General features: G+C 39.9%; 1 protein-coding gene across 6 annotated transcripts in view; it reads left to right on the forward strand.

Annotated features, from left to right (window-relative positions):
• CCDC85A (coiled-coil domain containing 85A) overlaps positions 1 to 25,978 on the forward strand; it is a 195,801-nt gene that overhangs the window by 138,397 nt on the left and 31,426 nt on the right. For 5 of the 6 annotated variants that reach the window (XM_060117437.1, XM_060117433.1, XM_060117438.1 and 2 more), the window contains exon 3: positions 14,264 to 14,340. The exons of the other annotated variant lie outside the window; for it this stretch is intronic. In XM_060117437.1, the coding sequence (XP_059973420.1) occupies positions 14,264 to 14,340 (77 nt within the window). The remainder of the gene's footprint in view (positions 1 to 14,263; positions 14,341 to 25,978) is intronic. 6 annotated transcript variants of the gene reach the window in all.

A 25,978-nucleotide genomic window follows, 5' to 3' on the forward strand; every position in this document is an offset into this window, starting at 1 on the left:
GGTAGCCGTGAGATTAAATTAAGCAGAGTGAACATTTCATTGGGTTCCCCAACTGTTCAGAAGAGAATCCAGGAAAGCAGCTGCTTTGAAAACAACTCAGATTAGACATTAGCCAGAAGAATCTGCTCTTTGCCTTTGTCCAGTATTTTCTTCTAAGCCTGTACGTTTCTGAATTGTAAGAAGTTTGTGAAATTGTCCAACGATTGCATTGTGAATGGCACCTATATTTATGAAGCCCACTAACGACTTTGCAGATCCAGGTACTTAGCTGGGGATGGTTTGGTGGTTGTTGACTGTGAAACTTGCTGCCTTCACTTTGGCTGACTCTTGTTTACTTGAAGAAACAACCCTATGAATTGAAGGGGTGATGTATTTTTTTTGTATCTTAGGGAAAACAGAGTTTTCTTTCAGCAAATGCATCCATTGAGTGATGGTGTAGCATTCAAGTGTAACGACGAGGAAGAGACTTTAAATCAATCAGACTCTATCGGTGCTGATCTCCCTCTTTGGCCATTGCTTAATTTGGCCTTCCCTCTGCCTCTTTGCAGAGTCTGTGCTCTCCAGCAGTGAGGAGTGGGCTTTGAGGTCCAGAATTGCACTCTACTAGCTTTGTGAGTTTGAGGAGTTACTCAACACCTCTAAGCCTCAATCTTTCATCTCTAAGATGGGAATAATAAATACCTGCTTCTTAGTTTCACAGTGAGGATCAAATGCATTAGTGCACGTGAAAAATGCCTATGCCTCTTTAGCAAAGTGCTTGATACATGCTAAATCCAATTAAAGTTATTAGGCATTATGTGTGTCATCTGACATACTTGCTTGACCACATTGATTAGTCTGTTGTTGCCTAATAACTGTTTAGTGAAGGCAAAATGATCGAATCCTTGGGAATGGAGAAGAGCCCAAAGGAACTTTGAGGTCAGCAGGAGTTTTCCTGGCCAGAACTTGCCCTCCCTCCTGCACTATGGTCAAGTGTCTCTAAAATCAAAGGGCATGAAAACCAGTGTGAACACATCCAGGGTGCCCTGTGTTGGCTGTGTTTAATAGGACTTTTGAGATTCATTTCCCATTACAATTTTTCCAGTGGTGGAAAAAAAAGAAGCTTGATATCTTAAGTTTAGAATACCATTGTCAAATAAAATGCTTAGATTAAGTAGTGCTTTTATAGTTTTTTGGCCTCTTGTTTTTGCAAACATTCAGTAATTTGTTCTCATCAATGTCATCAACTAATATTCTGTTGTATTGAGATAAGTCTTTTTTTTCTTAGCCTTGTAACTTTCTTTAGTGGAAGGAGTTTTTAAGTACACAGTTGAGGAAAGAAATCTGTAAGGGTAGGTGTTCTTAAAGAATAGAATTTTTAAACGTTTGTAAGCTTCACTTAAACATGTTTAACTGCCCTAATCAGAACTGGTATACATCTGTTGCATGAGTGTGCTTTCTTCCCTTTCTCAGAACGTAAGAACATCATCTTAAATATTCTCTGCTTCTCCAAGGCTTTGTGCATGGTAGATAGTCTATAAATGTTTGCTTAATGAACAAATGAAAGAAGAGCAGCATAACTTACATATACTATCAGAAATCTTATCTTAGCTGCCTTTAGCGTTAAACCACTAATATGGATTACGGTAAAACACATGATAATCGTAACCCAGGAATTGTGGGTCTTAAAGATCATCTATTTCTGTATGTGTATTTGCATGAAAACTGAAACCCACAGAGCTAGCACTTAGCCACTGTGCTTTACTTTACTCCTTCCAAAATTACTGTGGGAGGGCAAGGGGCCCCAAGAGGAGGAGAAAGAGAGGCATGCTGAAAGGGGGCAGCCGGAGGAAAGCAAAGTGGGAGGATTGGATTTGGGAATGAAACACAGTGAGAGTAAAGGAGAGAGGGAGAGATCTAATTAAAAGGTACCTGAGCAGAAGATACACAGCTCTGTGGTCGTGTCTACAAAGGCCAGCTGGGTGCTTGCTTAGCTTTCTGAGGCTCCAGGCTGGGGAGGCAGGGGTTGTGGCTGTGCACCTGCCCTGTGGCTCTTCCCCTCCACCAGGCTTCTCTATTCAGACCCTTCTCCAAACCACAGGCTTTGGACAGCAGCTCTCTACTGGGGACCTCCACATTTAAAGTACCCCATATCCCTTCTCGGAGCTGCAGAGTCATATATTTAACTGCCTACTCTGGGTCTTGCCTTAGATGTCCGGTAGAAATATTAAGCCTGACATGAACAAAATAGAATTCTTGATTTCAAACCCCACTCCTGCTCCATCTCCAAGCCATCTCCCCATCCCCTGGTTGCCTTTGCCGGAAAGGTAGCCATTATCTTCGATTCCTTTTCTTCGTAAGACCTCACATTTGCTCCATAGCTATGCTTTGTCCTTAGTCTCTTTCTGCAGGAGGCTTGTTGAATGTGACCACTTCTCTGTGCACCACGGCTATGGCTCCTTCACAACCCACAGTCACCTCTCAGCCCACCTCCTACAGAGGTCCCCTCAATCATCCCCCAAACTTCACTCTCATCCTATTTTTCTCTGTCTTTCACAGAGCAGCCAAGACGATCCTTTTAAAGTATACATCAGATGGTGCCAGTGGAATGTACCAATCCCCCTTTTCCCCAGTCGCTCCCCATTCCAAACAGTACAAAATCCCAACTCCTTACATGGGTTCACTGACACCATGGGTCTTGTCTCTGCTGCTCTAACTTCATCTCCCCTCACTTTCCTCACTTCTTTCTGGCCACTTCAGTCTTCTTTCTTTTCTTTGAGCGCCTGTGGCTCATTTCCATCTCGGGGACTTTGAAAATTCTGTTCTTGCTGTTTGTAGAGTTCGTTCCCAGAATCTTTGCATTCAAGTTTCAAGTTGAATGCCTCAGATCTTCTCAGATGATCTCGATCTAAGCTAAAGTGGTGGAGGGTGTACAGGGGAGCAGTGTGCTTATTTATGTGTGTGTCTGCATGTCTGTCTGTCTTGTCTGTCTTCTGTATTAGTGTTCCATGAGCAGGGGAGCCCTTTTTGTTTGTTTTCAGTGGACTGTCTATAGCACATGAAAGAGTGTCTAACGCATAGTAAGTGCTCAATGAATGTATGTTAACTGACTGATTACAAAGGGCTTGTTAATACATGCTAAAATAGCTAACAACAAAAAAAGTTCCACAGTATGTGGTCTTTCCCATTTTGTTTATCTAAACTAACTATACTTATCCATTATCTAACTGCATTCATCCATTATCTGTTCGTATCACTTTGTGTATGGATAGATAATGCTAAAACATTGTGAAAACTTTGCTTTTCTTATGTAAGGCAACTATTCCTTAATTGTTACACTATGAGGTTGTTTTGCCAGCTACTGTTTCGTAGCCACTGCAGAGAGTATATATAGGCTGAATTGAACAACATTTTTGTGAATTCCCAATTGATAGAATCCAGATTAATGACACTTTGCTGTACAATATGATAAAAAATATTTTTATTTTGCTGCCATGTATGACAGTAAAAAAAAACTGTGCATAGGCTTCTAAAAATATCTAAATATACATAAAAAGTCAAAATAATTATCCTAAGAGAAAATAAAATTTTTTTAGACTTACTGTCTATAAAATTTGTTTTCTTATAGATTTGCTTCCTTGTTCGTTGACAATGCTGACAAGATGCACGTACAAGGGGGCCGCATACACTGAAGGAAATTGTTACATTTCTTAAAATGGCATCAATTTTTATCCTCTGGCATTGGGAAAAGGCAGCATTTTCTCTGGGAAATAACAACAGCAGCAGCAGCAACATAACAATGGAAAGTAAGACACGTTTTAACCCTGAATAGCTGTTAAAATGGTGCTCATGCTAAACAGCTCTTTAGAGTTTGAAATATTTTCCATAGAGTCCCCAGTCCTTTAGGCCAGTTCAGTGCTACTTACCTAGTGTCTCCTTCATGGAGTTGACACTTTCAAAGGGAAAAGTCAAAGTGAAGGCAATTTTAGGGCACACAAATTTCCTCTAAGCCAGAGTTCAGTTTCGATGGCTTGCTATTGTGTGATTTTTTGGTGGAAATCTGACTGCATTTTGAGTTAACTGCTTGAAACTGTTCGGGGAGCAACAAACTTGGAGTAGCAGCCAGAGCAGTTGGGAACCGAATGTTGAGGACATTCGTTCATCAGAAATTTACAGGACACCTTCTAGCACATAGCAGCTATGCGAATCATAGGACAGCTCGGAAAGTAACTATAAGGCAAGGCCTTGCCACATGGAGCCTCTGGCTTCTAGAGAGAAATGGAAGCTGAAACAACCAGGTGCCAATTCCCAAGGAAGAGGTACAGGTGGATGATAGCCAATAGGCAACAAAATGCCATTCTCTCCCATTTTAAAAACACTCTCATTTGGAAAGAGGAGAAACTTGAAAATTTTTTGGTAATTATTTTCTAGAACAAAGGTAGGACATAGACCCTGATTTTCTTTTCTGTTTTCTAAATTGGTTTATGTGCAAATCATTGGATTTCAATATCCATTTAACTATTATATTTACTCTTTTATAGAAAATAATAAGTGAAAACAATCTGGACTGTTTCCAAAAACATACCACTTGCCTGGCACTAGAGGAATAACACTCGTGATTCTTTTCTGTCAAAGCATTCTTGGAAAAGGATACAGTATTTCCAGCTTTCATTCTAATAAACAGGACAGCACATTGCTCTGTTTCCTTTTCCTTTGAAATGACAGGTTTTTCTCTTCACAAAGAAACATAACCTGTTTTGAACGGACCACTGCTCTCCGCCCTCCTCAGGCTGCTCTCTCACAGCTCAGAGACCCTCAGTCAGGGCCCAGCTGGCACCTGCCCTGTGCCCTACAGCTATGCTTGCTCCTGTGCCCTCCCCCTCGGTACACCACTCCCTCGCAGGGAGTGTCTGGAAGGAGAATGTCCAGGTGAAGTTTAAATTCCTTCCAGTGGTATTTCTAACCAAAAAGGGGAACCTTATCAACTTAAGCAGATGTCCAGATGAAGGCATTTATATTGTATTCCAAGATGTTAGTGGCAGAAATGGTTCATGTTTTGCACATTTCCTGTAACTGTTTATGTCTGTCTCTTTCTCTTTATCCCTCTTTGTATTCTCCCTTCTCTTTCCTCCTCGCCTTCCCCCCACCATGTGCCACCGCCCCCATAAGACATTTTTTTTTTGAGCCTGGTGAAAACACATTTCAGATTTTATTTATTCATTTATTTTTTCTTTTTATTTGGTTATGTCGGGTCTTAGTTGTGGCACACAGGATCTTCATTGCAGCATGTGGGATCTTTCATTGCGGTGCGCGGGCTTAGTTGCCCTGCGGCATGTGGGATCTTAGTTCCCCGACCAGGGATCCAACCCACGTCCCCTGCATTGGAAGGTGGATTCTTAACCACTGGACCACCCGGGAAGTCCCCAGATTTTCTTATTGAAATTACCCACCAGTGATTAGATCTGACTTAATTTGAGAACCTCCCCAATGTTTCCATCCAAAGTTTAATGTTCTCTAGAATGTTCTTCATGTTCACTGGCACAACAGAATTGATATTAGGCTCCATTCAGACACAAATCTAGTCTTACCTGGAGTGATTGACCAATTGTAGACCTGTACTATGAAATAATTTCTTTTCAGGGCACCATCTGTGTAATGGGTTGATTGACTCATTCAATAACTTTTTAATGTGCAGACACTATTCTAGGCGCTTGGAGTACATCACTCAACACAACAGACAAAGATCCCTGCCTTGTGGAGTTGACATTCTGATGGAGAGAGACAGGGCTTATACAATAAACATAATATATGAACAAGCTAATTTATATGACAGAAAGTGATAAAGTATTTTGAAGAAAAATAAAGAAGTACAGCAGGCCAAAGGAGATCAGGAGAATGTGGGGCGGAGGTGGGGGTAGTTTACAGGATTAAACGAAGAGGACTTGGTCTCACTGAGAAGCTGAGATCTGGACAAAGACTTGTTAAGAGTGAGGAAATTGGCCAAGCAGCTCCCTGGGGGAAAAGCAGTCCAGAGAGTGTGGACGACTAAAGCTCGTGTATGCCTGGGGTGTCCAGGAGCAGAAAGGAGGCCTTGTGGCTGGAGCAGAGGTGTGACGTCATGAAGTCAGAAAGGCACCAGGTCCCCAGATTACATGGGGCCCTGCTGGCCTTTTTAAGGACCTTGACTTTTATATGGAGCAAAATGGCGAGCTCCTGCGTGGTTCTGGAGAATGACGTGATCAGACTTAGCATTTTAGAAGGAAAACCCTGGCTGCCATGGGTTTGAAATAGACTTTGAATGATAGTAGACCTGGGAGAGGAGGCAAAGATAGAAGTGAGGACACCTGTTAGGAGACTAGTGGGAGGCTGGATTTTCAGGATATCTTGGTGGCAGAGTCAACAGAATTTCCCAATGGATGGGAAGTGGGGCATGTGAGAGGGTGGAACCAAATGTAATGCTAAGGTTTTTGTCACAAAGAAAAACTAATAGTCAAAGGGTTAAAGTCTAGGTTGAAGTGTAAACAGCCAAAGGGAGCACAAGGTTTTTTAAAAATTTGAGTAGTGGGGCTTCCCTGGTGGCGCAGTGGTTGAGAGTCCGCCTGCCGATGCAGGGGACATGGGTTCGTGCCCCGGTCCAGGAAGATCCCACATGCCGTGGAGCGGCTGGGCCCGTGAGCCATGGCCACTGAGCCTGCGTGTCCGGAGCCTGTGCTCCACAACGGGAGAGGCCACAGCAGTGAGAGGCCCCAGTACCGCAAAAAAAAAAAAAAAAAAAAAAAATTTAAGTAGTGGAGGAAGGGGACCAGACAGATCCCAGTTTCAAGCTGCTGTCCCTTCCCCCGTCACAGCTGGATTCCAGCAGAGGAGTCTTCCCAGCCAGGGCCTGTGCACCCCCCTTTCCCGATGCCTAGAACTCTCTTCTCCAAGCTCTTTGCATAGTTGGCTCATTTGCAGGCTGTAGTCCCCAGAGAGCTCTTCTAGGCCACGCTCCCTAATGGAGCTGGACTTCCGCTCAACTCTGCTAGTTCTCTGTTTCGTTGCCTTTATTGCGCATGTTGCCTTCACAAAGGGGAGTGTGTTTGCTCTCCATTGTCGGTCTTCCTCTCTGGAATGTGCACTCTGTGAATGCACAGACCTTATCACTTTTGCTTGGTGCTGTATCTCCATGATCTAGAACAGTGTCTGGCACACAGCAGATAATCAGTATTGGGTGAAGACCAAGTCTTGATATTACAGGAAGTCAATAAATATGTATTAAATCCCTACGGGAAACACCAACAGTCACTGTGTAGGGTTTAAGGGAATATTTTCAAGTAGCATATTTGGGCAAAAAATGAAAACATGAAAATAAATAACATACAGACAACTAGGTAAAGGAACACCACAAGGCACTCAATATATGATTTCTTGGCAAATGATAAGGAAAATGAAAGAGATTTATGGAGGGAGCAGAATTTAAAACTGTAGAATTATTGATCTTCAGAGGTAAAGGGACTAGCCCAGCAGCACACACAGGTAGAAATCTTTGCAGCATCTCATTGAGCGTTCTCCAAGCATTTCCAAGAACATGAATCACATTATCATCTGAAGCAGTATATTCTAATCTTTGGATATTCTAATTATTAGAAGGCTGTTTTTCATAACATGCATAGAGAAATAAGGAGTATGGACTAGGCTGAGAATGATTATTTGGCAAGGAAAGGTGTGGGCAGAGACCCAGAGCTAGGTTGGGGCCGGTGAATAACAGTGAACAGGTTTGTACATGGGAGGACCGGGTAGAAAATAACTATCTCCTATTTCTCTCAGATTGCCACAGAGAGAAGGGTCTGACAAGAGTAGAATTAGCTTCATAGATGATGGACCAGAGCAAGACCTGACATCATTTTTTACCTACTTAGGACAATTAAAGCTCCCATTAAAAATTTAAAAATTTTACCTCTGCCAATAAAGCAGCCTGAGTTAAATATCCAGGCAAATCCGAAACTGCTGATGCCAACAAGATTTTTTTTTAAATAAGCATCAAATTATAGTGAGAAATGTAATCACTTTTACTTCTGGAGCTCATACAAATTCTAAGTAGGAGGCTGACCTTTGCTTGCCTGAGGAAGAAAGAGAAACACTTTTAGAACAGTAATAATTTTTTAAATATATAGTTCTGAAGTCTTTTCCTTCGGAATGTGTAAAAGCCCGTGGATGGTGGGATTAATTTGGAACTAATTCAAGCAGTGTCTTTAGAGGTTGGGGTTTATTAAAGAGATTTGCTTCCAGATTTGAAATCATGTGACTGTTGGACTCTCTCTGGCCGAGGGAGACTAACTCAGTCACAGAAAAGCTAACACCTATGAACCCACAGCAGCAATAGTCTTCCAGATGATTGTCCTCCTTTATATTCTTCCAAATGCTGTAATTTGTTTTAGAATGGACCATTACCAGGTTTTATTTTTCGCCCTGAAATTTTGAAGACCAGACAGCACTTCATCTAATCAAAACTACTCAGAAGTTTGACCAACCTTAGACAGTTGCAAATATCAACAGTAAACTTTTCATGTACAATAATCAGAGTAATCCTTGGCTGATTTCAAGGATGGGATTCCCCTAGGGAGAGAAACACTGCTTTAGAAATCAAGGGGGAAATTAGAGGGTTTAATATTTCAACCAGAGTATTTTCAAACTAGCAGAGAAGTAAGTCGAGCTACTTTATATGATTGAATGCATTTCAGGTAAATTGAAGTGAAATCAAGTCCAGGATATTGTCCAAGGAGAATATCAAGTTATTTTAAAGGTAAAAGTCCATCCAGAATATCTAAAATCAGGAAGAAAAAAGGAGAAGTTAGAATTGAACTGTCTATGTGAGAAGCTTGACATCTTAGTGATTAGAAGATCCAGGATGGGAATCCCTGTGATGCCCCAGGACTGAAACAGAATCTTCTGAATGTATATGTATAACTAATCCCCAGTGTTAGAGGCCAAGTTCACTACCTTCTGGGCTTTATTCTCTTATCTGCCAAATAAATCAGGATGGGGGACAGGTTGGATTAGGGAATCTCTTAGGTACATTCCAGTTCTCAAATTGGAATCAATGAGATGTGTGTTAGTGGAATTCTTGTGACTGTTTCTCATACTTGTTTTATTACAAGAGGTCCTGTGAACTTCTACGTGTAGGTTCAGAGAAAAGTGAGATACATGGAGAAAATGGTTTCTGCTTTGAAAACATGCCCAAGATTTACCCAAAGAACCTCTTGAGAACGTCATTGGATTTTCACATTGGTATTGTTTGCTTAACCTGGCTTTTCTAATGTGCAGATGTCCATAGATTTCCCAGGAAAGAGAAATAAAATGCCCTTGGGGGAAGTTAAAAGCAAATCTCACCATTTGCATAGCTGTGATTTGACATTGGCTTCTTTAGATCCCTGAATGTGGGACGCAACTTGGCTTTTCCTCCTTCTGCTTCCAGTATGTCCCTCTCTCTTCCTTCATGTGAATTCCTTCTCTCTTCCCTGTTTACAAGAGGATCATTCTTGTCCGTCCTGTGGCTCTACTAGCATCTCTGTCTCTCAAGCTTCTGTTGATCCATTAGTCAAGTTTCTCCTTCAGAAGAACTGCAGCCAATATTGATCTTTTTGTACTCCTGTTTCACATGATTTAGCTCTGAATATCATATTACCTATTGCTTTATTTTTTTTTCCTCCTTATCGCCCCTCAACTGGTTATATACTTCTTGAAGATAGGATCCTTCTTTAATATATTGTATATCTACATAGAGCAGCGGTCCCCAACCTTTTTGGCACGAGGGACCTGTTTCATGGAAGACAATTTTTCCACAGATGGGATCTGGGTTGGGGGGATGGTTTCGGGATGATTCAAGCGCATTACATTTATTGTGCACTTTATTTCTATTATTATTACACTGTAATATATAATGAAATAATTATACAACTTGCCATAATGCAGAATCAGTGGGAGCCCTGAGCTTGTTTTCACTTGCCACTCACTGATAGAGTGTTTTGTTTTGTTATAAATTTATTTATTGATTTATTTTTTGGCTGCATTGGGTCTTTGTTGCTGCATATGGGCTTTCTCTAGTTGTGGCGAGCGGGGACTATTCTTCCTTGTGGTACGTGAGCTTCTCGTTGCAGTGGCTTCTCTTGTTGCGGAGCACAGGCTCTAGGCACGCAGGCTTCAGTAGTTGTGGCACACAGGCTCAGTAGTTGTGGCTCATGGGCTCTAGAGTGCAGGCTCAGTAGTTGTGGCGCATGGGCTTAGTTGCTCCGCAGCCCATGGGATCTTCCCGGACCAGGGCTCGAACCCATGTCCCCTGCATTGGCAGGTGGATTCTTAACCACTGCGCCACCAGGGAAGTTGCACTGATAGGGTTTTGATATGAGTCTGCAAGCGATTTATTATAGTCTCTGTGCAGTCAAACCTCTCTGCTAATGATATCTGTATTTGCAGCCGCTCCCCAGCGCTAGCATCACCGCCTCAGCTCCACCTCAGATCATCAGGCATTAGATTCTCATAAGGAGAGCACAACCTAGATCCCTCGCATGCGCAGTTCACAGTAGGGTTCACGCTCCTATGAGAATCTAATGCCACTGCTGATCTGACAGGAGGCGGGGCTCAGATGGTAATGCCAGCTATGGGGAGCGGCTGTAAGGGCTAAGTACAGATGAAGCTTCGCTCGCTCACCCACTGCTCTCCTCCTGCTGTGAGGCCTGATTCCTGGTTCCTGGGTACCCCTGATGTAGAGTATTGGCTGTTTTCTGCAGGAGCCTTGATTTTCGTTTGGAACCTCATTCTCAGAGTTCTGAAAGCCAAAATGACATTCTGATATCTGTTTTAACAGCTGTCAGCCACTGGTATAAATGTAATGATCAGTTCAAATGATAGTACATTCTAATGCAGTTGTGTGTGTGCATGCACATGCATTTATGTATCACTTTATAATAAAAGCACCAATTTTTGTCATGTACTTCTCTTGGGAGCACAGTGGTACTCCACACTTCCTGGGTGTAATGGAAGTTTGTATCTTATAGTTGACACCACTCTGGAAGGTCCTTGTGTAAGGAAGGAAAAGGAAGCAGCAGCTTGGGGAAGGGATTGTAGGAGACATGGTCAAATATATTCCAGCACACAAGGGGCTCCTTTTCTTTCTTACACAGAAGATTTTATCTTTTTTTTCTAATGATCAGCTAGGACTGCGATGTGGATTGCGGTGTATTTTTTTTTTTTTTTGCGGTACATGGGCCTCTCACTGTTGTGGCCTCTCCCGTTGCGGAGCACAGGCTCTGGACGCGCAGGCTCAGCGGCCATGGCTCATGGGCCCAGCCGCTCCATGGCATGTGGGATCTTCCCAGACCGGGGCATGAACCCGTGTCCCCTGCATCAGCAGGTGGACTCTCAACCACTGAGCCACCAGGGAAGCCCTGCGGTGTATTTTTTAAAGTGGAATTTCTTATACTTTATTATGTTTTATTAAAATGTTTACATATTTTCTGTCCCATTATTGGTTATATACTAGTAGTTGGGCTTGGGTATTCTATGATGCAATAACAAATAAATCTTGAAATCATGAGGGTTTAACAAAACAAATGTTTATTTTTCTCTCATGTCACAGTTGAAGGATTGGATGGTTTCCTCAATGGCTCTTCATACAGGGACTTGGGGACCCAGTGATGATCTTCCAGTATATTCCAGAAAAAAGTTTGCCTGCTCCACTCCCATAAAAAAGGAGTATATAAAAAGTTTCTTGATGAATTAAACAACTAACAGCGTGAATTCTCTTTTATTCATGCAGATTAACTATACTTCCTGTCCCCCAAACCCCACCCCACCACATACACACACGTGTTTTTTCATTCATCGTATCTGTTCATTGTTAAATAATAATTGCAAAAGAGAGTGAGCTTGGAACAACAGGACTTCTGGAACATAGCACATGAGTGTGTAATCCTAAAATGAAATTTGCATTCTGAGAAACTTAGGACTTGCAATAACTGGCCTTTTCTTCATTCCAACCCTCGTAATGCCCAGCACACGTCAGTGACGCAATAAATATTTGTGGAGCAAATGAACTCAAAACTTTCCTTAGCTTTGTCTTTACCTTGGAGCTAATTTGTTTTTTTTTTTTACGTTACCTGTCTAAAAATCTTCCCTATCATTTCCTGTCCCTGCCCATATTTGCAGTGAATGCTTTGAAACAGAGATTTGAACTTCATCTGTTGTAACTTGACATTAAAAATTGGAGTTAAGGAATGTTTTCCAAATTCAAGAACTTACCCTTTTTGGGAACTGACATGATGTGACTTTCGTAATGTAAGTAAAAACTTAATGAAACCATCAGCTATGTAAACTGCAAAGATTTAAAGAAGAGAAATAGATTAAAGTGACTGAAGATAGTTACTGAATTAAAATCCATTCAGTGGCATTTTTCAAATGTCACCTGAATCACTCTGTATAGAGTCATTTCGGCTGCTTTCAGTATCACAGCCTTAAGGATGATGCAGAATAGGGACAATAAAGATACAGTGTAAATTGTGAACAAAGGAAAAAAGAATTTTATTTGTTTATGGTTTAAATAGACTATTTCTGAGCAACTTTTCACTCGAATGACCCTTATCAAGTGGTTGTTTTTTTAGAGTAGAGAGGGGAGCTTGCAAAACTGTAAATCAGGCAATCTACATTCACATTTTGGTGATCAGCAAATCACTTATTCATTTGCTAGAGTAAAGCGGATTCATGAAATAAGTAAGTTGGTTATTCATTTATGCCAAATACTTTTTTTTTCCCTTTTGAAGAGTACATAAAGCAAACACTTAACATTTCACTGAGCTAAAAAAATGAGAGCATATTTCTAGCAAATGTCTTCAGCTTCCTTTACCTTGTGTTTCTGTCTTGTTGAGAACTGCTCAGGGCAAGTCGTCACCATTGGTGTGAGATCAGTGGATGGTTATATTAATGTTAGTGATGGGGAGTTTCTGCAAACATTTGTGAAAACAGGCGTGCTGTAAACCGGTTAGGGATGAGCTTAATTTTTACATTTGTGAATTAAGGACTGAAGTTTCTTGTGTATTTTAAGAAAATAAAATGTTACCTTGTTGCTTTGGAGGTCACAAAATGGAATTGGGTTCATATAACCAATTTCCATATAAAAATTAAGAGTTTCCATGATGAATTTCAGATCAAGGTATTCATTTGCATACATATCCATCCTAACTGCAGATTATTAGGGGTTCCAAATATTTCCTTCTAAAATGCACGACCTTCTTGGCCTTGCCTCTTGCTCTTTCGTGTTTTTGAGGCTGAGGAACATGCACATGACCTGCTGCTTTAAAATTAACTGTGGAAATATGCTCTGGAGGGGTTCTTCGGTCATGTACACTTCACTATACCTGAAATATGTTTGCTCTTGGGTAATGAATGAATTGCAACTGTGTTGCAGTATGATGCTGTGCAGTTGATTATTTTGGATTTAATGAAGAAGAGTCACTGTCAGATGGTTCCTCAAAACGAAAACTCCACTTTGCTCCACGTGTGAACTTTTTCATAATGTAAAGCTATAAAATCGAGAGTTTCTTGCTATGGAACAGATACTAAGCATGATGCTGATTTTGAGCTGTCAGCACACACCTGAGCTTGTTGAAGAAATGAAAACAACAAACTTCAAGTCTGCCCTGGTTTACCTAAATAGGGAAAAGCTTGAGTCTCTGTCATGCTCAGCGAAAATCAAAGTCAAAATTCAGACTAACATTATTTAGCCCTTTTGTAGCTGTTCTCTAGGTATAGTCATACTATCTATAGATTGGTGAGAAGAACAAACTATTGGTCTTAAGACTTGAAAAGTTTATTGAGAAAATGAAGGGAGCTGGATATTTTAAATATCTTATTTTCTTTTTTTTTTTAAAAAGACCTTGTAATTTCTCTGTTATAATGAATGTTACAAAAAGTCTTATGTGTGGGAAAGCTTAAAATACATACGCAAAATAAGTAGAAAAGAGGGAATAAGTGTCTTCAACGTGTCTAATGTTCTGAAGGCTGCATGGTGTGCAGACACCTACAGTCTTAACCACCTGTAAATTTCTCTGACTCTCCTTAACACTGTGCAGTTGTTCAGACTGCTTATGGTTTTAATGGCTTCTGTTATTGTTCTTCTGGGGAGAAATCTTTTTTTCTAAATATCAGATTAAGTAGTCACTACCTGATTTGAATAAATGGAGCCAGAAACATCCTGACAGTGTACCAAACAAGACCTGTGTGTATAATGTGAGTTCTTTCTTTTCAATTTTAGAATCAACCTTGTCCTATGTTAGGCAGCTGGAGGCAAGAGTAAGACAGCTGGAGGAGGAAAATCGCATGCTGCCCCAGGTGGGTGACTTCCAGAAGCTCATAGCTAGTCAGTGTCATTTGAGTTGTAGCATTTTATGTGGAATTTAAAGTCTCAGTTACATGATAGAAATCATTTTGTCAACAGCCATTCATCAATGTAGAGCGTGATTACTTTCCGTAATCAACCACTTACCCATCATATTGTCCAGCTTCTTAAGTGTGATACTAAAGGGCACAGATGTCTAAAACATGAATGTAAAATCATTTTGAAAGGAAGAAGAAAGAGAAAATGAGAAGTAGAAAGTGCTTTGATGGTACTGCTCACATCCGTCATGCATGTTGTTGGTGAATATAGGGAACGGACTCTTATTTAAATGGAAAATGTGCTCATTTATGAGCTAGGGAAAGCTGTAGGTAGTTTGAAGAGTTCATATTTTAATTAAATGAGTACTTTCTAAAATTCTTTGTGATGTAATTGAACTCTTTCAGTGCAACAAAGTAATCACAGTAATTGACAGTTTTTACTTTGGGGCTTAATTTGTTTTCCCCGATGAATGTAAAATGGCACTTTTTCTGGGATTTAATGCCTTGCCATATGTTTTACTGTAAAAACTTTTTCCACGGGCTGATATCTTGGTGAGAATGTTGTTGGTTGAGATCGTGGTTCTTGGGAAACGTTTTGTTGAAGAGTTGAACAAATCTACTCATTCTAGCTTGGTTTCCTTGACAGCCAGGTAGACACTAATGTATTTTAATATTTCATAAAAAGGAGTCTTCTCAGCATTTAGTCACTAGTGTTCTTTCTACATTCTGGTGACTATTTCTATTTCATAAGTGACTAAGAGAAAATTAAACCCCAAACAGCTAGTAAACAGTTTAAGTGTCAAGACAAAGACTGTTTATAATTCAGGAGAAGACATATAAACATGAATACAAAGACTTAATTAATGCAAAGGTTTTGGAAAGATATTTTAGGTCTTTTTAATCTTGTTTCGCTTTTAAGCTAGTTTTGCTCACTGATGATGATTTGAGCTGTCAGGTACTGCATGTGGGAATGCCTCTCTCTTTCTTCCACTGGCCAGCCATCCAGCTAGAAATCACGAGGTTAAATGAAATTAGTCTATTTCTCACCCTTCTCAAACTGTACATATGTCAATGCTCATGATGACAGAAAGGATTATTTGCATTATGAAATAAAATACTACTGGTAGAGTTTTTTCCTGTGCTCTTCTATACTTTTCATTTTTTTAATTTCTTTGCCATTTTCCCTTTTATATTGGATTCAGAGTATGACTGTGCTAATACCTTTAACTGACAACATCTAACGTCTCTGTTCCAAGAAACCTAAAAGATGTAATTATTTTATATACGATTATACCATCTCTCAGGCAACTGGGAATGTAAGTGACAAGAAAGAGGGAAAAAAGAGATATGTTTCTTGGTTTTTCTCTGAGTGAGAATTGAAACCCATACTGAGTATTGAATGAATGCATGTGTGCTGTCTTACTGAAAAAGAGGCACAAAAATAATTATAAGATTGATTTTTAAAAATCTGTGAAAGTGAGTGTTAGAGGCCTTGAAGGGAAATCAGAAGAGTCCTCAACTATACTTGATATGTGTGTGCATATTTAAATGCTTGCATAGTTAAGAGTAGAAGAGATTAAACCGCTTTCCAAATTAAACTACTTTCTCCCAATTCGTATAATTTTAAATGCATTGCTATTTTTTATCTAAGAAGATAGTTGTTGTTGTTTTTGTTTTTCCCCACAAGAAATGGCTAAGAAAGACCATGTTTTATTGAACCTAAGATGTTATTGATGTGAGAAGCACCATTATCATGTGTACTATTCAGAAAGAAAAAAATGTTGTCAATTGTACCATGTCCAATTCTTGCTGATTTCAGTGATGATAAAATGGAAAAACAATGTTTTAGAATTAAACAGCTCTTTACATGTCCAAAGCACTTTAATGCAAAGAAAATCTGTTGTTTGAAATATGCTATTGGACTTATGCAACAAATATCTATCTCAGTTCATAAACATTATTTCTGTTAAATTTCTGTATTTGAGAGCATTGCCTTCGTTTATAGCTAAGATAGATATGATAGAACCACAATTTGCAATTACTTGTATTGTATAAACACAACTGAAATGAACAGGGACAGTAGGTGAGATCTGAGGATGGAAAACAGTAAATGGACCTTAGAGCAGTGGGACTCATGTCAAGTGAATCCTTGTGGAACTCTGAGACTTGGGCCGACTAGCACAAAGACATATGTAATTTATTCTTAGATGTTTATTGGTACTAAGACAAATAATCGTGAGATTTCCCTGCAGAAAGGATTTATGACTGCATGATGTGAGCTGATTTGCAAGGTCAGTTCAATGTGACAAGTTGACATCCTTGCATAAATTAGTATCAGTATCTGAACACTTGATTTCCAATTATAAGAGCTTGTTCACTGTGCCTTGATTAGAAGGTATTATTTTTTACTCCCAAGTTTATAAAAATATGTCCACTTATCTTTGGATAAACAGTAATAAGAATATAGTTGGCAATTGGAATTCCAAGTATATCAGATATCTTTTGTGATATCTGTAGCAAGGTCCTTTGCTGTTAGTTTAGTATTTAGACTAATTACATAAAACCTTTTCCTGGATGAAGAAATTTCCTTAATGCTTACTTTCATTCCTTATATAAAACTGTGTATAATGAACCGAAAGTCACAACTTTGCTCTAGAATTACATATTTAAAAATAAACAGGATGAGTGTCATAAATGCTTGTGGATATCCTTCTGGTTAGGTGCAAAGGCTTCCATTTCTTGATGTGTAAAGACAAAGTTCCTCCCAGCTCTTGTATTTCATAAGCCTAAGTGTAATTAAAGCTTAGGTCCAGTCTTATACCCATGCGAAGTTACCAGGTCCCAGAAAGAAGGTTTTTTTTTTAGAAAATAGACAGAAAAATGCAGTGAAGATTGAGTTTGGTTCTGTCTGGTGGTGAAGAGGAGCTCACAGAAGCCGTGGATGAAATGTCAGTATGGATGCCGTGGCAGGTCAGCACCTAGTAAGCACAGAGCTCTTGGCTCTGCCGCAGCCTTTGCAACATCCTCCAAGGATCACTGAGCTCCGCTCTATGTCCAGTTAGTAAACGCAATATTTCAAAGGTATCTTAAAGTCAGAACGCTCTCATTAATTTCAGAAAATGCAGTATTATTTGCTAGGTATTATTTGAAAAGAAAATGCCTTTTTACTTTTGTTTTTATTTTGTGAGGAAGACAACACGAGGTCTACCCTCTTAACAGATTTTTAAGCGTCTAATACAGTGTTGTTATCTATAGGCGTGATGTCGTACTTCCTATCTCCAGAACTTACTCAACTCGCATAATGGAAAGTTTATGTGTGCCGATTAGTGACTCCCCATCTCTCCCTGCCCCTCTCCTAGCCCCTGGCGACCACCACTCTGTTCTTGGCTTCTGTGAGTTTGACTGTGTTAGACACCTCATATATAAGTGGAATCACGGGGTATTTGTCCTTCTGTGACTGGCTTATTTCTCTTGCCATAATATCGCCATTTGATCCAGCAATCCCACTTCCAGATAGTCACCCAGAAGAACTGCAGTCAGGATCTCAAAGAGACATTAAAACTCCTGTGTCTATTGCAGCACTATTAACCATAGCCAAGATGTGGAAGCAACTTTAAAGGTACATCAACAGATGAATAGATAATGAAAATGTGGCATAAACATATAATGGATCATTATTCAGCCTTTTGAAAAAGAAGGAAATCCTATCATAGGAGACAACAAGGATTAACCTTGAAAATGCTTTTTTGAAAGTTGGTATAAGTGATCACTAAAGATAACCTGGACCTGGGATAGTATCTTCCTTGAACACATAAACTAACATGAGCATTTTTTACAGATTACGTTTAAAATATTTCACACGATTGCATCTACCCTCTCATACCTGTAATGCTCAAACTGCTCAGACTGGTCTGTCAGCTCCACTGTGTACATATTTAATACAATATGAACCCTAAATGAAGATTGTGTGTTACTTAAATAAATGTAGCTGCTAGCTATGAAATTTTGTTAACTTTCAAATCCAATGAGGTAAAGTCACCCACAATGTCATAAGTAAGCATTTATAAATTACAGACCTGAGATGGTGTAAGGTTGTAGTTGTAAAGGAATTTCATATCAAATTTAAAAACAACATTTCTATCTCAGGTATATTTACACATAAACACAAGCTTGCTCTGGATAAAAAGGCATTCATTTTCAAATCTAACTAGAACCTGACATAGGAGATTGGACAATCCCCTCCCTTAGAAAAAGCATATAAGGTTCACAGAGTCTGGGTTTATAGTCCTGGGCAGACAGCTGATTACAGACAGACTCAGGCTAAGACACAGGCCTATTCCGTGTTCTTTCTAGTGTACACACAGTGCCTCCATCAATCATTTCATACCATTAACTTAATTCACTGGAAGTAAGCTGCTAAATCTATTTTTATCTCATTGTCAAATTGTTTTTTTAACCCTTATCTTAAAAATTAACATTGGATCTGCTTAGCCATCTAAGATTTGTTAGACGTTTATTCTATTCCTGCTTTTAAGGGAAGTATTGTTCTTCAAGCCGCAGTATCATAAATGAAAGAAAAATGCATTTTAGAGCCTTCTCCTCCCTGACATATTTCCCAGCTACTTCAGAATCATAAAGTTTTATTGTACAAACCCACAGACCCATATCTGCATGAAAAATTCATACTTAACAGAATGTGGTCAGAGAAGGTCTTTCCGTTCAGATGATTTGGAGGCGGGTGGGTAGGGAAACATAGATACAGTAGTGGTTTTCAAGGCATTTCCCAGTGACACTTGATATTTTAGCCTAAATTCAAGACCCTTGCTTGGATCTCTCTGCTCATTCCATTGTCCTTTTCTTGATGGTCACAAAGGTTTTTTAATCCAGACCTAGCCAATATGTTTATGTGCTATGTCTGCAATGCAGTCTGTTCAAGGAGAAAATATCTTAAAGTGGATAGTGAAGAATACCTATCTGATGATTTTAGTATAAATAATACTATCCTTTGAAGACATCAGTTACTTTTCAGATACAACCATAAGGTAAAAACTAATATTTTTAAAGCTATTTTCACCTATCTTGTTTTGAGTTTGGAGTTTGCATTATGGAGAGGGCTAAAGACAAGAAGCAAGCAGTTTGCTGTAAATCCAAGTCAATTAAGTACATTTGCTACAAGTCTTACTGGGAAATCTGTCTTTTCCTCTAATACTCTGGCATCAACATCTGCTTGGAAAGCACTGTGTGACCTTTAGGCCTCAGAGACCCTCTCCAGAACAAACCACCCACCTCTTGAGACCAGGGTTTTAGAGCAAGTTTTCTAGCATCAGTGTAGGTGCCTGGTGTCCTATGCCTGCCCTGTGCTGTGGGTTCAGCAAATGTGTTAGAAAGGCACTGGCAACTTGGAGCACCACTGAGTGGGCCCTTTTCAGCAAGTGTTTCTTTCTGTTGTGCTAGCACACACACAGGAGCCTAATTTTAGGAGTGGAAATGAGAAAGCTCTCTCTCGTGTAATTCGGTTGCCATGTGGCCTCAACAATGCGGTCTTTCGGGGCACTGGGAAGGAGGCAGAGCCGTTTTCAGAGCAGCTCCTGAACAAAGGAAAGACGCTGTCACCATTGCCAGAAGTGCTGAGGGAGGGTACCCAGGAGCTGAAGAAATCGAGCCCCTCACTTCCATGGCAACACACCCCAGGTCCAGCACCTCATCTCAGAAAAGCTCCCTCACCTGTGTGCTTATGCAGATTGCGGGCATGCTGGGCAGAGATTGGGGGGGGGGGCGGGGAGGGTTGTTTCTCTCTGATATGTAGATTTCCCTCCTGTGCTTTTCCTGTTTTGCTATGGAAGTATTTATTTATTGTGTCACTCTTTCTCCTTTCCACATTTTCTTACTTTATGTTTTGCAAGTCATTTTTGCCTTATCGGGTCATAAATATATGGCTCTTCTAGGGTTGGAATTGCTCTGGAAGAAAAATTCAGTAACTATAGCACAAAAGCAGACACAGAATAGTGCTTTCGAGGATGCTAAAAGCGAATGGTGGTATCCTTCAGTTGTTATTTGCATGGAAATTACCTTTGTGGCACTCATGAGGGGCAACTTGCACAAAAAAGCTTTTCACGGATAGCAACTCTAATTATGTTACACAACCTGAGTAGAATCTGGATGCTACTGATAGAAGAAATTAGTTAAATCCATTAAGGGTTGGTTGCTGCTAGAGCCATATTTGTGGAAAAAATGGACTCCACCGGAGAAATAGTGCTTGTGGATTACAATTTTCTCTAAATCACCATGATTTATATAATTAAAGAAAAGGAAAAAAGCTTTTTCTGTATAAAGTTTTCAAAGGAGATGGGTACTACACAAGTGGTGTGGGTGTATTGGAATAAAAGAGACAAATAGATATGGGAAGTAAGTTGATGGGGGAAAGTCAGGCTGGAGAACCTAAATACATGGAGACTGGATTAAGGGAAAAGCGAAAATCTATCAGAGAAAATATCAAAGAGAGCAAAAATGTGTAAAGCAACATGGAGTCCCTCAGAGTGAAGGGATTTGCAACATTCTTCTGTCACCCCCTCATGCTTAAGGATTCTTGTTTGAGAATCTGCTACATGATGAGAAATCTTATTTCTCATGAGGGAAAATAGGTGAAATAGAAATGCAACAAGCAACATAGCTATACTACTTATTAAACTTATTAATAGAATTATTGAATTTAAAAGGTACTCCACTGTTAGGGACTGTGGTATCAATAATTCATATTTAACAGTGTTGCCTTTTTATAGCTATACTGGTATGTTAGTAATTCTATCACTAGGGCATATTTTTAAAAATGTTGTTTTGATTTGTAGCAGCCATAAAAAATAGTAGCATTTTTGTTACCTGTCCTTGGTAGAATTTGTCACCAAAAACAATGGGACTCTCTCAGCACAAAGTTTTGCTGTGTAGTAATATCAACTAGAATCACAGGTATTTGAATGGGAAGCAATATGGAGGAATATTTGGGGAAAATTTGGGATGGAGCTACAAGAGAAATTAATGTTGCCTTGTCCTGTAGAAATGGCTCTCTACTCTTTTTTTTTTTTTTTTTTTTTTTTTTTTTTTGGGCGGTACGAGGGCCTCTCACTGTTGTGGCCTCTCCTGCTGCGGAGCACAGGCTCCGGACGCGCAGGCTCAGCAGAGGCTCACGGGCCCAGCCGCTCCGCAGCATGTGGGATCTTCCCGGACCGGGGCACGAACCCGTGTCCCCTGCATTGGCAGGCGGACTCCCAACCACTGCGCCACCAGGGAAGCCCTCTCTACTCTTATTATTATTATTTTTTAATCCAGAGTGGAGTCAAAAATTTTTTATGAGGTAAAGATGAAAGAGTCTTCCCTTTTCCTGCGTTTTCTAAGGGTAAGAAAACAGTCTCAGAGAAAGTGGTGGAAAGTACTGTGTAATGTTTGACTTGGGGATTAAATTAAGCAAACTAAATGTAAATACTATTGAAATATGGATATCAAAAAATGTAAATGATGAAAACCTGGCTTAGTTGACACTCGTAAAGGTGCGGAGACTCCCATTGGAGCACAGTCTCACTTCGATCTCCATTTCCCGCTGGAGGTCACTACCTCTCTGACTGATGGAAAAGAGGCATCTGAACTGTGCTGTCCTCCTCGTCTTTCTGGTTCAAATCTTTCCTACAGTGGGGTTTAGGCATTTTTCATGTAAGGGTCTAAACGTCTAGTTTCTTTCTTCTCTGTAGCCTGAGGAAAAGGATCACATTTATAACACAGTAAAAATTAAAATTGGCGCCTCTTAATAACTGATAGTTACCTATACCAAAATGTAAAGTAGGCAAATATAAATGTAATATAGGCAATGCCCATATATTGCCTAAGTATAAATACAATATAGATAATAAATGTAGGATAGGCAAATAATTATATTCTTTGACAAAGTAAGACAGTTTAAGTAAACAAGTTTCTAAGTGATTTGAGACTTTCCTAAATTATACTTAAAAAGCTATCATTGTGTGAAAAATAAGCAAAACATAACTAAGTCGTTTTTAGAAAGCTGAGACATCGTCAGCCGTGACTTTGAACTCTGTTAATAATCAAGTAATTAAAGGAGTCACTGTGAATATGCTAGAACAAGCACTGAATGGGAATTACAAGAACTAGGACTTGGTCTAAAGAGCTGCTGGACCAGGATGATACCCTAACCTCTGTGAACCGTAAATGTCTTGACTAGAAAAGAGGATTGTCAAAGGTGAGCTGGAAGGTTCTGCTCAGCTCTGGGAATCCATGACTCTTTATCCAGAGAAAGTTTGTGTATATGTGTAATGTATACACAAAAGAGGTGTGCCCCTTTTAATTTTGATATAAAGTTCCCTAAAACTACAGGTTGGTACCATATTGGATCTTTTATTTACAGGTGTGTATTTAGTGTGTATTTATGTCATTGTGGGTTATTCTTCCTCATTGTGTTCTAAAGTTAATAAAATTTCATCAGACAGCTATTAAATTTAAGTAACGTACAGTCTTATGTATAAATCTTTGAGGCTCATATCATATCAAGTATGCATGTAATGAGGCTCACATACTAGTCTGGGCAGTGTTAGCTTATGTATATTTTGAGAGATAATGTGCAATCCCCTTATTTATATAAAATTATATGTAATGAACATAAAGGCACTAGTTTTCCCTAACAATATACACATTTAAAAATAACCAGGATGAGTGTAATGAATCCTTATGGATTTCTCTCTGGTCAGATACAAAGGCCTCTGTTTCTTCATTGGGAAGTGTGGTTTCTTTCAGCCCTGAACATTCTGAGCCCAAGGATAAGTAAAAGCGTGTGTGTCCGTCTTATACCCATGCAAAGTTACCAAGTCCCAGAATGAAGGGGTCTGTAGTTGAGAACAGATAGAGAGAGGCAGTGAAGATTGAGTTGGTTCTCTCCAGTGATCAAGAGGAGCCCTCGGGAAGTATGCATGGGTGTCACTCATCACCTGGCGATCACAGGCTCTTCGATCTGCCATGGTCTCCGTGGTACTCCACAAGCATCGTTGAGTGCTGTACTCTACACCCAGTTTGTGAACACAGTGTTTCAAAGGGAGCCCAAAAGTGTGAATGGTCCTATTACTTTTTAAAAATTCAGTATTACCTATTAGGTATTATCATTTGAGAAAGAAATGCCTTTTCAAAGTTGGTACCAATGATAAAGATCCCCAGAACTTAAGATATTCTCTAAGCACATAAACCAATGTAAACGTGTTTTACCAATCACTGTTAAAAATATTTCAAAGGGGGACTTCCCTGGTGGTCCAGTGGTAAAGAATCCGCCTTACAATGCAGGGGACGTGGGTTCGATCCCTGGTCAGGGAACTGAGGTCCCACATGCTGCGAGGCAACTAAGCCCGCGGGTCACAACTACTGAGCTCGCGTGCCTCAGTGAGAGAGCCCGCATACCACAAACTACAGAGCCCACACGCTCTGGAACCTGAGCTCCACAACTACAGAGCCCATGCACCCTGGAGCCTGCATGCCACAACTAGAGAAGAGAAAACCCACACGCCACAACTAGAGAGAAGTCCGTGCGCCGCAAGGAAAGATCACGCATGCCTCAACGAAGATCCCACGTGCCGCAACTAAAGACCTGACGCAGCCATAAATAAATAAATAGATAGTCTTAAAAAAGATTTCAAAGGATTTCATATAATAAATGGAGAACGTTATTTCACAAAGTTTTTAAAATTATGATGAAAGAGATCATCAATATAGGAAATGTTAGAAAGTCAACTTTTATTTACCTCTAATTTATACCAAAACAATATGTATTCTTTATTTTTAAATGTAACATACTTTTCAGGAATTCAATTATGAAAGAAGCCAAAATAGATTACTGTGAAAAAGAGATGACAAAGATACGAGATATCAGATATTAGTCTTTTGCAGTGTGACTAGACTGAGGAGAATAACCCAAGAGGCCCTGCATATGAATCAAATGGCAGCTATACTGGGATCCACAGAAAGAAGACAATGTTCTTTCAAAGGAAACTTATTTGTTGTAGACGACTGTAGACTAAAGCACCTGAAATAAAAGCCAGCAAGAAGTGGACCGGGCCTTTCTTTAGATTCTGTGGTTGTCGTAGAAAATGAAAGAAAAATGGTAGGAGGTCCATTGCGAGACAGTGATCAGTGTCATTTTTACAGTTCATGTGGAATTTTTCTTTATTATCTTTTAGATTGTGTGCCACGGAGCCTGTATAACTGGTGTCATGTTGACATACGAAGCTAATTAAAGCATGGGTAGAGAAGCAGTATGAAGAAAGAGAGCGTATGAAATAAATTACAGGCTTCCCTTAATTGTTTTATGACCTAAGGGCCTTTACTGGCTGGGTAAATAACTCTTAGTCGATTTAGGGTTATTTTAGAGTTTAATCTAGAAATTCTACAACGTAGTTTCTCTATTGCTAAGCAATGGGGTACTTGGAAAAAACAACCCACCCACACGTGTAAATGTGGCATTCCTGAAAGTCATGGTAGACTGTGTTTGCTCAGGCCAGGCCAGCACAGGTTGGGTGGGTGGATGGGATCTGTGCACTCAGCCCCTGGGAGCCTGCCTTTGGGAGCTGCTCCCTCCTCAAGTGTACAGGTTTCCCTGGCCTCCATAGTCTGGTCCTGACTTTGGCTGTTGACTGGCTGCTATAGTGAGGTCCTGGCCCTTCCCCAAGGCTCCTATGATCAGGTCTCCCAACATTCCCTGGGCTGAGAAAATTCCCCAACTCCTGCTTGCCATCCACCTTGTTCCGGGCCCAAAGCCTATAGAAAAAGTACTTCTTACCACAGGGTCCTAGTGTTAAGCCCAGAACCAGAGGTGGGAAGGAAGAGGTACTAGTAGTGAAGGGACAGCCTATTCAAAGCCCGTTCCTCCCTCTGAGAGTATTTCATTGTCCTTGTTTCAAGTGTCTCTCTCTGGTCTAATTCTTTCCTTTGGGAGAACGTCTTGTCCTCAAACTTTTCGATATCTCACAAAAATCCACTCATCTCAGATACTTGTGATCTCAGGAGTGCTTAGTTGAGGCACACGGATCATCGAGCCCTCTTTCAGAATTTTTATCCTCTTTCAGATTTTTGTAACTTCCGTAATATAGTTTGGAGGAGTAGAAGCAACTTTTGACTTATTATTTTTTTAAAAAAGAGAAAAATAAAACACAAGGAGACAGCTAACCTTGCTTTAAAACCCTTGGACTAATTAGTATTTTGGTAGTTTTATTCATCCAGCTATTGCTCTTAGCAGTTTATTAGAAGATTGGATACAGAAATGTAAGGATCCTGGAGGAAATGTAAATCTGATGTAAATGTAGTATAGCAAATAAAGGAATTTGATACTGTCTTTTCTTGACCTAAGATGCCTCTCATTTGCAACAGAACAACATGTGAAGCAGAAGTTCTAATGTTTGACAGATAACAAAAAAGTAATAAACCCAGGCGCAGATGGGAGCCATCCTGGACTTACATAAAAGCTGGCTCCAAGAAAGGCTTTTTAATAGTCAAAATATTTCAGCTGTTTTTGCCATTCAAGACCGGTGTGTCTTAATGTCAAAAAGAATTT

Source organism: Mesoplodon densirostris, chromosome 14 (assembly GCF_025265405.1).
Source record: "Mesoplodon densirostris isolate mMesDen1 chromosome 14, mMesDen1 primary haplotype, whole genome shotgun sequence".
NCBI classification, from domain to species: Eukaryota; Metazoa; Chordata; class Mammalia; order Artiodactyla; family Ziphiidae; genus Mesoplodon; species Mesoplodon densirostris.